Source organism: Triticum aestivum, chromosome 1B, assembly GCF_018294505.1.
Source record: "Triticum aestivum cultivar Chinese Spring chromosome 1B, IWGSC CS RefSeq v2.1, whole genome shotgun sequence".
NCBI lineage: Eukaryota > Viridiplantae > Streptophyta > Magnoliopsida > Poales > Poaceae > Triticum > Triticum aestivum.
Window position 1 is genome coordinate 69666781 of NC_057795.1, and position 16238 is coordinate 69683018.

Here is a 16238-nt window from a genome sequence, read left to right on the forward strand (position 1 = left end):
CGAAAGTCGTGCCCACGGTTATGGGTAGATGGGAATTTGTTAATGTCCGGTTGTATATAACTTGACACCAGATCCAAATTAAAACGCATCAACCGCGTGTGTAGCCGTGATGGTCTATTTTCGGCGGAGTCCGGGAAGTGAACATGGTTTTGGGTTATGTTTGACGTAAGTAGGAGTTCAGGATCACCTCTTGACCATTGCTAGCTTCACGACCGTTCAATTTGCTCTCTTCTCGCTCTTATTTGCGTATGTTAGCCACCATATATGCTTAGTCGCTGCTGCAACCTCACCACTTTACCACTTCCTTCCAATTAAGCTTTGCTAGTCTTGACACCCATGGTAATGGGATTGCTGAGTCCTCGTGGCTCACAGATTACTACACCAACAGTTGCAGGTACACGTTATGCGATGATCATGACGCGAGAGCGATGTTTCCTTGTTTTGGAGTTCTTCTTCTGCTTCTTCTTCGATCAGGGGATAGGTTCCCGGTCGGCAGCCTGGGCTAGCAGGGTGGATGTCGTTTGAGTTTTTGTTTGTGTTTCATCTATAGTCGGATGGTGCTCTTATGTATTATGATGTTGTATTCGTGTGGCATTGTATGCCTCTTGTATGTATCCCCATCTATTATGTAATGTTGATGTAATGATATCCACCTTGCAAATGCGTTTCAATATGCGGTTCTATCCTTGGTGGGACCTTTGAGTCTCTTTAGGATAGTATCGCGTATTGGGCGTGACAGCCATGAAACAACACTGCAAGAGAAACACTTGGACAACGGAACCAATGATGATCCCATAATGCTACAAAAATACATAAGACCTGCAGGGAAACAAAACCTGGTAATGATAGTGAGACAAATAAATCATACTGATACTGTAAATCGCTCGGATGTTTTTGAAATGTCTGTGAACATCTATAACAATAACTGACTGATTCAGCTCGAAAAAATACTTCCCTGGTAGCTAGTGTTGGAGGTGGGGATAGAAGGAGTGTGCAACCTTGTTCCATGGTGCTTTTCAATGATATTGTAAATCGCTCGAACGTTTTTGAAATGTTTGTTAGCATCTATAACAATAACTGATTGATTTAGTTCAGAAAAATACTTCCCTGCTAGCCAGTGTTGGTGGTGGAGGAGTGTGCGACCTCGTTCCATGGTTCTTTTAATGGAAGCCATGGCCCCTTCTCCAACCTCCCGCTGGTCCACGGCCAGCGTCGCTGTCGGCCTTCCCGCCTGCTGGCCTCGTCCTCCCGGAATCGAGTGTCGGGGCAGCTCTGTCATCCTGTGGAGCAGCGCCAGCTTCCTCGTGCGCCTTGTCTGCCCATGAGATCTGACAGCTTTTTCTCTGCCTGGTGATGCCACTTCTATCAAAGTTCCAACTGCTACACCCGACCGGCAGATGTTGTCGGGCCGCCGGATCTGATTCCCATCTGGATGGCTCAATTCCTCATGGAAAAGAAGTAGGGTGGGGATTTAATTAGAGAAAATTCTTGAGACTGCGAAATGCCAAAAACCATAGGGAGGTAAAGAACAAGAAAGGAGCAGTCGTGGGAAGCGAAGGGGACTGATGGATTCTCCAAAGGGACTCCTCGGCCGCCTGCGCTGCGCCTTCTCTCTACTCGTCGGTTACTACTGAAATAAGGGAGAGGAAACGAACATATAGAGGATTTACTCGAGTGGAACCAAGCGTGGCATTAAACATTTTTTTCTCTATGCAGTGCTGATGTGGCTCACTTGCTGATGTGGATAGGTTGCATGTCAAGAGAAATAAGATAGTGGGGATGAACTATTTAGATATTATAGATGAACAAGAAACAATAACTGGACAGAAACAAAGAGGAAGGAAAAAAACAAAAACAGGGCAAAAAAACTTAAACAATGACATCTCTCTCCCTTCTCGTTCTCCAGAACCCCTGGAGGAGCTCTTGCCGAAGAGGAATGGGAAATGGGCGAAATGAATGCGAGGTACAAAAACTACTCTGAGAGAGACAAACGGCCCGCCAGCCCAACTATCGTGACAAACACCCCGGCCCGCTACTAGCATCAACCTGAAAACGGGCTGCGCGACACACAACACCCGTGAGCGAATGCACCAGTGGGACAAAAATAGGTTTGCACGAATCTTAAAGACAGACAAGATCCAATGGCTCTGGACTTAGATGTGAAGTAGTTATTTCACATCTAGATGTGAAATAGCAAATCTGATATAATGACTGTAATGTTGTAGTCTGTAGATGTGTGATTAATGCACAATTCATTTTTTTATGCAATACCATACCTTCAAGATTTATATAATTAATGCAATGTTGTAGCATGTAGATGTGTAATTAATGCACATGTTCATTTTTTTTGTGCAGTGCCATATCTTCCTATCTTCAAGATATATATAATTAATGTAATATTGTAGCATGTAGATGTGCAACTAATGCATACATTCATTTTTTTATGCAGTACCATATCTTCGAGATATATCATATATAGTACAACTAATGTATGTATAACGTGTCGATGTGGAGTTAATGTACACACTCATTGTTCGATTTGATTTCATATCTTCAAGGTATAGCCTATAAATATAGAGTTAATGTGAACATTCATTGTTTGATACAATATCGTATCTTCAAGATATAGAACTAATGTATGATGTAGCCTCTAGAGTGCAATTAATGTACATATTGATTCTTTGACATGGTGTCATATCTTCAAGATATACAACTGATGCATGTGCCCATATCATCATCTCAAACAAGGCTATATAAACCAAGCCATAGCTAACGAAGTCATGTATCACACACATTCACAGAGAAGCCACACAAACAATTATAACATCAAAGGGATAGAGAAGGATCTAGTGTAGCAGATACAAAAGCCATAGCCATGGCGAAACTCATGTGCTTATGTTTCATCATCCTCACTATTGTGGTAGCCGTGTCGGCTGACGAATGTGAGGGTGACCGACAGGCCATGATCAAGGAGTGTGCTAAGTATCAAAAGTGGCCAGCAAATCCGAAGATAGATCCGTCGGACGCATGTTGCGCCGTGTGGCAAAAGGCAAACATCCCATGCCTTTGCGCTGGTGTCACCAAGGAGAAAGAGAAGATATATTGTATGGAGAAGGTTGGCTACGTTGCCAATTTCTGCAAGAAGCCGTTCCCACATGGCTACAAGTGCGGAAGTAAGTGAAATATATTAAGGGAATTTCGATGATCGGCGTTGCATACATGCAGTTTTGATATTTGTTATTCTTCGGATTCACACGATTTTGATTTTAGTGATGCATATTATATGCTTCTTGTGCTATTCTGATCATATGTTGGGCCAAATTGAATGGTCTTGCAGGTTACACATTCCCTCCTCTGGCGTAGTGACTCTAGTTTAGCTGTGGGAGGAGAAGCTTGACTTTTACATTCCATGTGCCTGGCCTCACAATAGCTTTCCTTTCAAATCTGTAATTCATGAGGCTGTGCTCAGAAAATTTTATGTTGAGCACTTTGTATGAGAACGTTTCTGAAACTAATAAAGCCTTCTCCTCAAATTGTCTAAATTATGTTTGTTCATATATCATTTTTTTTGGTTCTACTAGGAAATATGCCCGTGCATTGCAACGGGAGAAAAACAATCCGATTATGCATATGTGGTATAGATACAGACGAACCTAAAGATAAGAATGATATGCAAGTGTGACTTGCAAAAAGTACTAATAATAAAGAACTCTGTTGAGTTTTTGAAATGGAATAAGGAAGAAGTACTCACATACCAGTTAACAGATAACTTCATTACGTATGAATTAATCAGATAAATGAAGTGGATAATCGAAGTTTCCTCAATTCACAAGAGTTGTGAATGGTTTTTCAAAATTGTGGGAGAAAAGTTCTTGCCACATTTCGAGGGGGAGAAAGAAATATGAGATATCCATTAATGAAGAATGTGATCGTCTTGGGGAGTACGACGGTCATAATACAAAGAAATATGGGATATCCATTAATGAAGAATGTGATCGGTAGAGTGTTTCTCGTTATAAGGATCGAGATTCACTAAGAAAAGGATAAAAGGGGTATTAGGAGTGTCGCATGGGCATGCTAAGAAAAGTTTCTAAAGTATGCATGCGAGAAAACCTACGCCTGTTCTTATAAGGGTAATGATTTTGGGAACTTTAGTGTTCCAAAAGTCAATACGAAATAGACCAAATGAATATGGTACCATATGCTTCAGCTGTTGGAAGCTTAATGAATGCATATAACATTACCCTGATACAGTTCACGTAACCGGGTTGTTTTGGCAATGTCCAGTCCTGATATAGATCACTAGAATGGAGTCAAAAATATCGGCCTCATGCTAAAAGGAGCAAGTGCTCTCAAAAGGTTGTGAATACAGAAATAGAACTTGTGAAATATACAGCGAAATCTACAATTGCCGCTGACTTTCACACTTGGAGTTTTTGTGTGGAAAAACTCTAAAGAATGAATCAATTATCATTAATATGATGTAAAGATAATGTACAGCATGATATGAGGCTGAGGGACAGGCAAAAAGGTTAAAGAAACATGTACCCGGAGTTGATAATGGTTGACATTAGCAATAACCATTAAGTAATTCGCTCCTATGCCAATGAGTCAAGTGTGGTGCCAAACACATTGGAACAAAGTTATACGTTGTTAAGGAGAAAGTCCGAAATTATGTTGAAATGCTTGGAGCATCAAAGCAACAGACAAGTATTTGCGGATCTGCTTAATGAAGGCTTACCACTCAGTGCGTTCAGAGAACACACTGTCGACATGGGTTTATGGTATAGTCTATGTTTTTCGAATAATAAAAGGGCCCAAGGTTAAAGAATCTGTTTCAAAACAGAGGAGTGTGTTATAGGTGTTGATTCTATCAGGAATGAACCGTGATGATGAGACATGCTCTACATGCAAATCTGTGATGGAACGAGTACTTTGAAAAGAGTTATTTCAAAGTATAAAAGTTAAAAGTATATGATGAGATCAAGGGGGAGAATGTTACACTACTAGGGAAAACCTTATACTCAACTCTTTCCTGAGTACGGCCATCATGCCTTTAGTAGCCTCCTATGGCCCTTGGAGATCTGGTTTTGGGCTCCGGAACGATTGGGTTCAGGTAAAAGTTGTGATCACTGTTGAGAATAACCTAGTTTCAGTGACAGCAACAAAACAGACAAGGGAGTTTGCCTCCTCCCCTCTGCAAATTGAAGAGCTCCCGGACACACCTGATTTAAACACAATGGTGGTGCAACTGGCTTCTGTTGGTACAATTGTGGATAATGCTCCTGGCTCTGGGGATGAGATTCCTGTGGAATCTCCTCATCTCTTTGGCAATGAGCCATTTGAGGGTCCTACTACTAATGCTCTGGTTAATGTTGGAAATAGCTCTGCAAATGCCCTTGGTGGAACGGGGCCAAATTCTGATGACATAACACGCAAAGGGAAGCTTGCCATGCCTGTATCATCTATCTCTCTTCGTTGTAGTGCCAGGTCGAACAAATACGACGGTTTCAAAGTCCCAGCCATTACTGACAGCAAGCCAAGATCTTCCAAGATCAAGCCCAGGATCAATCCGTCAGCTCTACAATCCAGGGCCCGTTCTGACGAGGATGACAGTTCTGCTATTCCGCCGCCCACCCCGATTGCCACGCTTCAACTTGTTGGCACAGTCAAATGTGCTATTCCTGCTGCCGAGCTCTCTGAAGAGGTGCTTAATGAAGTTACGGAGGATGCTCTTTCATCCTCATCCAGTGCTTAATCCTTTCTCTTTTATCCATGGTACTTTTGGTGAACTGGAATGTTCTCTGTTGGAACGTCTGTGGTTTAAATTCTGAACCTAAGCAACTTGCTCTGTTTAATGCCATTACGGCTAGTGGTTGTGATGTGGTTTGTCTGCAGGAAACTAAGAAGCACTCTTTTGATAATAAATTTATTAAGTCTTGCTCTCCGCGATGTTTTGATAAATTTGAATTTATTCCGGCCCGCGGTGATTCGGGTGGAATTGCCACAATTTGGAATAGCTCAATTTTCTCTGCCACTGTTGTAGCCTCCAGGGATTTTGCTTTAGTGACCCGCTTCCAATCCACTCAATCAGCACAATCTTGGACCCTTGTGAATGTGTATGGCCCATGTCAAGGTGATGAACGTAGGGACTTCATGCAATGGCTGCTAGACCTTAATATCCCTAACAATGAAGATTGGCTCCTTTTAGGGGATTTTAATTTCATTTGTGGCCCAGATAATCATAATAAGCCAGGGGGAAATATTGGGGATATGATCACCTTCAACGACTTTATCAGGAATCAAAATCTAGTGGAACTGTCCATCAAAGCTCGAGCTTACACCTGGAGTAATATGCAGGTGGACCACCTTTTAGAACAAATTGACTGGTTTTTCACGAGCACCAACTGGACTTCTACTTACCCTAAAACCCTAGTAAAACCTCTTGGCCGGCCAGTCTCTGATCACATCCCTTGTGTGGTTTGCATTGAGACAAACATTCCTCGCTCAAAGATTTTCAGGTTCGAATCGTATTGGGTACATCATCCTGGCTTTTTGGACATGGTTTCTAATTCTTGGGCCAAACCAATTCCCTCGACCAACATGGCCACTGTCATCTCCCGCAAGTTTAAACACCTGAGGCGTGATCTAAAAATTTGGAGTAAAGGTATTTCTAAACTATCTATTGCCATTGAAAACTCCAACAGGGCTCTCTTCGAACTTGATGAACTTGAAAATAAAAGACGTCTCACCACTCCAGAAACAAATTTTCGTCGCATACTCAAACACCATATTCTGAGGCTTCTTAATTATGAGAAAGAGTATTGGAGGATGAGATGTACTATTAGATGGGTCAAATTTGGCGACAAGCAACCAAATTTTTTTCAAGCGATGGCCTCAGAAAGATATAGGAGAAACAATATTGCTGCTCTCACCACGGATGATGGTTATTGTGTTGAAGATCATGCAGGCAAAGAATCTATTATTTTTCAAGCTTTCAAAAAAGGCTTGGATCTTCTCAGCAACATGAGATGAAGTTTGATTTAGCCAGATTGATCAAGAAGGTTGAAGACTTGGACCAACTAACTGTTCCTTTCACTCACCAGGAAATTGACGATGTCATTAAATACATGCCTGCGGATAGGGCTCCAGGTCCAGATGGTTTCACTGGACACTTTCTCAAATCATGTTGGCACGTGATTAAAGAAGACTTTTACCTTTTGTGCAATCAATTTCATGAGGGCAACTTAAACCTGGAGAGTATTAATGAGGGCTTCATTACTTTGATGCCAAAAATTAATGCACCTGCTTCATTCAATGATTACCGACCAATCACGCTACTCAACTGCTGTCTTAAGATCATTACGAAACTTCTTGCCAACCGCCTCCAAAAGATCATCCTAAAAGTCATGCATCAAAATCAATATGGCTTTTTCAAGGGCAAATCTATACAGGACTATCTGGTGTGGGCATTTGAGTACATTTATCAATGTCGAACATCAAAGAAACCAATTGTCCTTCTTAAACTTGATTTTGCTAAGGCATTTGACACTAATTGAGCATGAGCCAATGTTGGAGATTATGAGACACATGGGGTTTAACGACAAATGGCTAAACTGGATCCAAACAATTTTGGCCTCAGGTAAATCTTCGGTCCTTTTAAATGGCGTTCCTGGGAGACAATTCCATTGCAAAACGGGGGTTCGACAAGTAGACCCGCTATCTCCCCTGATTTTCGTGCTGGCCGTAGATCTTATTCAAGCTGTCATTAATGATGCTCTTGCTCAGGGCCATATTCAGCTTCCATTCCCATGTGCCACTCAAAAAGATTACCCGGTCATTCAATACGCCGATGACACAATTCTGGTACTTCCGGCTTGTGAAACTCAAGCGGCCACGATCAAGAAGTTTTTGTCGGATTATGCAACTTCCATTGGCCTTAAAATAAACTTCCAAAAATCCACTCCCATCCCAATCAACTTTGATGAGTCTCTCAGTAACAGCATTGCTCAAATCTTTGGTTGCATGACTGGCAAAATGCCTTTCACTTACCTTGGGCTGCCTTTGGGGACCACACGACCATCTGTTCAGGATCTAATGCCTTTGGTTTGCAAAGTAGAGTGCCGCCTAACTGCTACCCTTAACATGATCTCGTATGGAGCAAAGCTTTCTCTAGTAAATTCAGTGATCACTTCACTCACAATCTTTGCTCTCTGCACTCTCAAGTTCCCATTTCCATCATTGAGCTCTTCGACAAGATCAGAAGGAAATGTCTCTGGACTAAACAGACAGAACAGGGGGAAACATGCAACTCTCTGGCTGCTTGGAGCATGATTTGTAAACCTAAGGAGTGTAGTGGAATGGGTATATTGGACCTCAGAACACAAAGTGATGCCCTATTGCTTAAATATCTTCACAAGTTCTACAATCATTGGGATTTACCTTGGGTGGAATTAATCTGGAACACCTACTACACATCGAAAATCCCACATGCAACGGATGCATGTGGTTCCTTCTGGTGGAGAGACATCACAAAGCTCATGCCAGTTTATAGGGGGATCACCAAAGTCACAATTCAGGATGGTTGCACCACTTTACTTTGGAAAGATCTTTGGATGGATGATATTCTGGCCTCTAGCCACCCCAGGGCCTTTTCGTACACCAAAAATGAAGATATATCTGTCCAGGCACTTTTAACGGCCGACACGTTGGGGGAAACCTTCCATCTTCCCTTTTCTGCACAGGCTCATGCAGAGCTGATGGACCTTCAGCAACTGCTGACTCTGATTACCTTGGACCACGGAAAGGATAAATGGACATGCATTTGGGGTAAAGGAGATTACACTGCGAGCCAATATTATTCATATTACTTCAGAGAAATAAGAGCTTACCAAACATACAAGTGGCTGTGGAAATCTAAGGTCACCATGAAAATAAAAATGTTCGGCTGGCTACTCCTCTCCGGTATACTAAACACACGAAACATGCTCAAGAGGAGACACTACAACATCGGTGATAACCACACTTGTTTGTTGTGTACTTCTCCTATTGAAGAAACTTTGGAGCACCTTTTCTTCACCTATCCATTTAGCCAAGAGTGTTGGTCACATATTAATATTTCCTGAATAACACTTGGTACAAGACTTCAATGGATTGAGCACGCGAAAACTACGTGGAATAGCCCGATGTTCATGGACATCTTCCTACAGGCTGCGTGGAGCATATGGAAAGAGAGAAACAAAAAACACTTCAGAGGGATTTCGCCTTCGAAATCATCCTGGCTGGCTAGGTTGAGAGATGACCTTTCCCTTCTTCGTTACAGAGTGGGAGAGAAACTACAACCCTTTTTGACCTCTTTTGTAAATAGTATTTAAATTTATTCTTTTGTTCCATTTACCTAGTTATCACCCCCCCCCCTTTAGTTACAACATGGCTATGGATGTAAGGTTATAACTCTGTAAGACTTTTTGTCACTTATTTTAAAACATACAGTAGGAGCCTCTCCTACTGTTTCAAGTGTCAAAAAAAAAACCTTATACATAGAATCTTACCAGTAGCGTGTGTTCAAATGAGGCGCTACTGCTAATTAGCAGTAGCGTGTCTGCCAAAACCGCGCTACTATTACCCCCTTAGCAGTAGCGCGGCAGGAACTGAACGCGCTACTACTATAATTGCCACACCGTTCCCGACGTGCTAGGTATAGTAGTAGCGCCCTTCTAGAAACAGCGCTACTACTACCGATTTTAGCAGCAGCGCGTTTTCCCCTCCCACGCTGCTGTTAAATCTATTCTCACCTAACCCCCCGTGCGGCCTGATTCCTGCCTCTTGCTCCCCCAATTCACCACTCTCTCTTCTCCCCCTCGTCGCCTCTGCCTCGTCCCTGTCTTGACGCCATCTCCGCCGACCCCGCCTCGTGACCGTCTCCCCCGACCCCGCCTTGCCGCCGTCTCCCCCGGCCCCACCTCGCCGCCGTCTCCCCCGACCCCGCTTCGCCGCCGTCTCCCCCTACCCCGCCTCGTCGCTATCTTCCCCGACCCCGCAACCCCGCCGTCTCCCCCGACCCCATCTCTCTCCCCGCCCTCTGTAAGCACTCTCCCCTTCCGATCCCTCTTGTTAATTTGCTTAGTATGAACCCTAGCTATTTAGTGCTAGTTAGTATGAACCCTAGGCTATTTTTAGTGTTAGTTAGTTAATTTAGTGTTAGTTAGTTAGTATGAACCCTTAGCGGTAGTTCCTAGGTACTAATTAGTTAGTAAGAACTAGGTACTAATTAGCTAGGTACTAGTTTATTTTTATTTATAGTAAGTTTATTTTCAGTAAGAACTAATTGAATTAATAGAACATGTTAGTAAGAACTTGTTGCTATTTTTTTAGTTAAAGCAATTTTTCCCGCATCGACGTGGACGATGCCTATCCCGCATCCTTGTCGTCGAGTCGGTGGAGGACGACACCTGCTTGACCAGATGGGCCATGTCCGGGACTGGCCTCCGCCTGGGTGGTACTGGGAGGCGCTACCTACCGGGGGGCGCAGGTTGGTGAGGAGCCAGCCTGTCATTGAGCCGAACCTTCTTTGGTGGCGGTCGCATGGGCCAGTGACGATCCAGAGGCTCGAGGACTCCGCGGAGGTGGTGCTTCACCGTGTCAGTGAGGAGGACGCGCACGTCCATCGCTACTTGTTTGCGTTGGAGCACAGGCCGTTCTCCAATACCTGGTAGGTTCTCCGGGGATCTCACTGGAGCTATGATCCCATGATGGTTCCTTCTCTGTGGGTGTCCACCGCCCGCGCCGATACCCGTCGTGTGCTAGGGTTTTAGTTGTATTAGTGATGTTATATGTATGACACTATTCATGATGTATTAGTGATAATATTTGACGATGTACGGACGTATGAGATGATTTACTTTTGCTTATTGAATGCATGCTAATTTGAGTCCTATAAGATATTTTGAAATGTATATCTTGTGTTGCTCAATATCCAAGTGGCCGGTCATGTTTGCAGGTTACACCTCCGAGTGGCCTATGTTTTGCCGGAGTGTTGATTCATTTCCGTTCCGGCAAATTTCAGGCGCTCGATATGTCCTATTTTAGCAAAGGTCATGCCGGATTTTTTCGTGAATTTTGGCATGACTTGTGCTAGAATATGTAGGAAATATCGAGTGCCCCAGATTTGTGTGTTGAGTATCTTGGTAGTTTTCTTCGATCGATTTTCAATTAATGTTTTAACTATGAACATAGGAAATGTCTGACGACGAAAAGGATTTCGGTATTTGCAAATACTGCGAAGACGAGCGTGGCCTGTGCGACAGAATCTTCCTAGATGATGATAGGCGCTTCAGCATCAAGCTGGACGAGAACTTCGAAGTGGATACAGTAAGTCACAACGACAAGTCTTTTTTCATAATTAAGCATGACATCTGCTTCATTTGCCCCAACTTATATTTTTTTTACTATTCTACTAACGTATCCCCTGCCATGCAAGAGTTTTTGTATTGGATAAGATAGGTTTCAGTCATAGTATGGAGGAAAAGAAAGTTTATTTGAGGACCGAGCATGGTTATATTTTCCATGCAAAATTGTACAATTCAGACGACTACACCTATTTTGGATGCAAAACATGGCGAGCACTATGCAAGACTTATGCATTTGAGCCTGATATGGTTATCACCTTTGATATTCGTCCGAAAGATGATATTGAAGGTAATACCGACATCTGGGTCGATGTGCAGACGCCTCCAGTTATACCATTATGTAAGTTTCTCAACCATATTTATGTCTTTGATATTGTTTATTCAAAAATACTTGACAACTAATTTGTATTGTCAGCTTATTTCGGTGCAAGCAAACATGTCCAGCACTTGGTAGACAGGACCGTATACTGTCCTGGGGCTGAACTCAACTGCGAGGAGCTCAGTCAGTATGTTCCATGGCTTGAGGATCTTGATACTGTCAAGACAAATTTTCTTCCTGCATTTAGAAATGTTAGTACTGAAAATGTGCGACCAATAGTGTTCGTAATGAACTACGGTCACATCTATTTAGGAAGGATGGTAAGATTTTTACTATTTGTCATCTTAGTGCATCTTTTCCATACATTATTTTTGAAACTAAACTTCATTGCTAAGTATGTTACCATACGATGTTCTTCAACAGGGACTCCTGATGAATGTTGTGCCTTATGGGATCGAGACTAAAGGTACCATGAGTATTATCAGCTTACGGCCAAGATATCCTACAGATTACTTTAGTGCATTCAAGATTAGCGACGGGTGCTTAATAGTGCAAGACTGGACCAAATATGTGATGAGGGAGCGCAGAGAAGTACTAGGGGTTAGCAAACAGATGTGCTACCCACGATTAGGAGACAGGTTCATCTGCATGCTCCATCTTGATCAAGGAGGAGAGCTATACATGTTTTATGTTATTTTACCTAAGAGAGAGCAGCAGGAGTGATTAGCTAGCTAGAAATGAGTTTGAGAATGATGATGTGCTACACTATATTACTATGATGATAAAATAGCTAGTGTTGGTGGTAATGACTATGATGATTATTATTAGCTAGTGTTAGTGGTGATTAAATAAATATTGTTGGTGGTAATGACTATGATGATGATTAAAGAGCTTGTGCTGGCGGATTAGATTCAAGCGGAGGCAACATGTGGTGCACATCGAAAGTACTACTAGTCCAAACTAGATCAAGTTTGGATTAGTAATATACTTTTGACATGCACCACATATTGCCTCCACTTGAACCTAATCCACCTTCATTTGACACACTGTTATGGACATAATGATGTAAACCTCATAACTGATATTGTACCAATATTTGTACGATGGCGCATAAATACACTAAAAAGAAAAAAAGAAAAAAAAAGTACTAGTAGCGATGGACAGAAAACATGCTGCAAGTAGTTACCTTAGCAGTAGCGTGGTACTGAACAAACGCTGCAGCTATTTGTCCTAGCAGTAGCGCGGGCGGGCATGCGTTACTGCTAAGCAATAGATGTAGCGCCTTATTAGTAGCGCGCCTACCCGCGCTACTAGTGAGCACAAAACCAGCGCTACTGCTAGGGTTTTCCCTAGTAGTGTTAGATTGATCTCTCCACCAATCGGCCCAACGGCTCATTGGGCCCTTGACCCACGCCCTGATCGGGGGCGTCCAGCCCAAGCAAGGCTGGTGGGCCCCTATCGCGCAGTGTTATAAAGAGGAGGTGGGGACAAGGGGCACAGGGCACGAGGTTTGTCACTGCCACTGTTCCCCACTCCTAACCCTATCCGGTCCAGAGGTATGCACCGATGGGAAGCTCCACCACCGCCACAAACGCTCTCTCCACTCATCGCCGCTGTCACCATCCCACCATGGCCACCGACGGCAGCTCATCGCACAAAGGAGAAGGTAATACCTATCACTACTACCGAAAATCATAGGCCGATCCGATCCAGAGGGATATAACAAGAGGGACTCCGGACATACGGGAGAACGACCTCGCCTAGACCACGGATGGGATCCAGCGGATAGTGGCGCGTGCATGTGTCGTATTCCATGGCCGCCGGGGTAGAGCCCGAACGCGGGACGCTGATACATCTCCAACGTATCTATAATTTTTTATTGTTCCATGCTATTATATTATCTATTTTGAACGATTATGGGCTTTATAATACACTTTTATATTACTTTTGGGATAACCTATTAACCGGAGGCCCAACCCATATTGCTGTTTTATTGCCTGTTTCAGTATTTCGAAGAAAAGGAATATCAAATGGAGTCCAAACAGAACGAAACCTTCGGCAGCGTGATTTTTTGGAAGAATATCATCCAGGAGACTTGGATTTCACGTCAGAAGAGCCTCGAGGAGGCCACGAGATAGGAGGGCGCCCCCCCCCCTACTGGGCGCGCTCTCCTGTCTCGTGGGCCCCTCGAGCACCTCCCGACCGACTTCTTTTGCCTATATAGTCCCACGTACCCTAAAAACATCCACGGAGAAGATAGATCGGGAGTTCTGCCGCCGCAAGCCTCTGTAGCCACCAAAAACCTCTCGGGAGCCCGTTCCGGCACCCTGCCGAAAGGGGAACCCATCACTGGTGGCCATCTTCATCATCCCGGCGCTATCCATGACGAGGAAGGAGTAGTTCACCCTCGGGGCTGAGGGTATGTACCAGTAGCTATGTGTTTGATCTCTCTCTCTCTCTCTCGTGTTCTCTCTCGTGTTCCCTCTATGGCATGATCTTGATGTATCCCGATCTTTGCTATTGTAGTTGGATTTTATGATGTTTCACCTCCTCTACTCTCTTGTGATGAATTGAGTTTCCCCTTTGAAGTTATCTTATCGGATTGAGTCTTTTATGAGAACACTTGATATATGTCTTGTCGTGCTTATCTGTGGTGACAATGGGATATCATGTGCCTCTTGATGTATGTTTTGGTGACCAACTAGCGGGTTCCACCCATGAACCTACGCATAGGGGTTGGCACACGTTCTTGACTCTCCGGTAGAAACTTTTGGGCACTCTTTGAAGTACTTTGTGTTGGTTGAATAGATGAATCTGAGATTGTGTGATGCATATCATATAATCATGCCCACGGATACTTGAGGTGACAATGGAGTATCTAGGTGACATTAGGGTTTTGGTTGATTTGTGTCTTAAGGTGTTATTCTAGTATGAACTCTTTTATAGATCGATCCGAAAGAATAACTTTGAGGTGGTTTCGTACCCTACCATAATCTCTTCGTTTGTTCTCCGCTATTAGTGGCTTTGGAGTGACTCTTTGTTGCATGTTGAGGACTTATTATATGATCTATCTATGTTATTATTGTTGAGAGAACTTGCACTAGTGAAAGTATGAACCCTAGGCCTTGTTTCCTATCATTGCAATACCGTTTACGCTCACTTTTATTGCTTGCTACCTTTCTGTTTTTATTATTTCAGATTACAAATACCTTTATCTACCATCCATATTGCACTTGTATCACCATCTCTTCGCCGAACTAGTGCACCTATACAATTTACCATTGTATTGGGTGTGTTGGGGACACAAGAAACTCTTTGTTATTTGATTGCAGGGTTGCTTGAGAGAGACCATCTTCATCCTACGCCTCCTACGGATTGATAAACCTTAGGTCATCCACTTGAGGGAAATTTTCTACTGTCCTACAAACCTGTGCACTTGCAGGCCCAACAACGTCTAGAAGAAGAAGGTTGTGTAGTAGACATCAAGCTCTTTTCTGGCGCCGTTGCCGGGGAGGTTAGCGCTTGAAGGTATATCTTTAGATCTTGCAATCGAATCTTTTTGTTTCTTGTTTTATCACTAGTTTAGTTTGTAAAAGAAAATCACAAAAAATGGAGTTAAGTTTGTCTCATACGCTTCGTCTTTTTAATATCTTTCGTGAGTTTGATGAAAAGGAAAATTGTGCTCAAGTGCTAGAAGAAGAAATCTATAAAATGTTTGGTACTAGATCTTTGTGTGATGAGCATGATTGCAATGTTGTTAATATGAATTCCTTGAATATCCATGATGCTAATGATATGCAAAGCCACAAGCTTGGGGAAGCTATGTTTGATGGATATGATATTTTTTGTCCCGCAAGTTTTGATGAGCAAATTTATTATGATGAAAGCATGCCTCCTATTTATGATGATTATATTGATGAAAGTGGGTTTGGAAGAGTGTCAACTTTAGGAAGTAGTGATCCCACCATTTTGGAGGATGTTGAATCTTATTGTGATGAACATGAAAGTGGATTTGGAAGAGTGTCAACTTTATTTAGTGATGATTCCACTAGAGGTTCCAATTGATTATGAGAAGAAAGTTGCTATCTATGATGATTATTGTGATGACTTGTATGCTATTAAGAATAATGATAACCATGAAACTTGTCATCATGATTTTAGTTTTCAATTGGATTATGCCTCACATGATAATTATTTTGTTGAGTTTGCTCCCACTACTATTCATGAGAAGAATTTTGCTTATGTGGAGAGTAGTAAATTTTCTATGCTTGTAGATCATGAAAAGAATACTTAGCTAGTTATATTGTTGAATTCATTCATGATGCTACTGAAAGTTATTATGAGGGAGGAACATATGCTTGTAGGAATTGCAATAATGTCAAGTTTCCTCTCTAGCTATGTGCTTAAAATCTTGAAGTTATGCTTGTTGTGCCATCCTATGCTAGTTGATTATTGTTCCCATAAGTTGTTTGCTCACAAAATCCCTATGCATAGGAAGTGGGTTAGGCTTA

At 42.7% G+C, this 16238-nt stretch overlaps 1 protein-coding gene across 1 annotated transcript; it reads left to right on the forward strand.

The window, feature by feature from the left end:
• The first annotated feature begins 2780 nt into the window (after positions 1 to 2780).
• LOC100146094 (uncharacterized) lies at positions 2781 to 3542 on the forward strand. The gene is made up of 2 exons (XM_044508906.1): positions 2781 to 3173; positions 3338 to 3542. Exons 1-2 carry the CDS (start codon positions 2876 to 2878, stop codon positions 3361 to 3363), a joined length of 324 nt encoding a protein of 107 aa, XP_044364841.1. The 5' UTR covers positions 2781 to 2875; the 3' UTR covers positions 3364 to 3542.
• The last annotated feature ends 12696 nt before the right edge of the window (positions 3543 to 16238 follow it).

Excerpts from the sequence above, each read along its gene's own strand:
- LOC100146094 (XM_044508906.1), top strand. The coding sequence starts at position 2,876 with ATGGCGAAACTCATGTGCTTATGTTTCATCATCCTCACTATTGTGGTA. Across the intron at positions 3,174-3,337 it reads ACATGGCTACAAGTGCGGAA|GTTACACATTCCCTCCTCTG; the intron begins GTAAGTGAAATA and ends ATGGTCTTGCAG.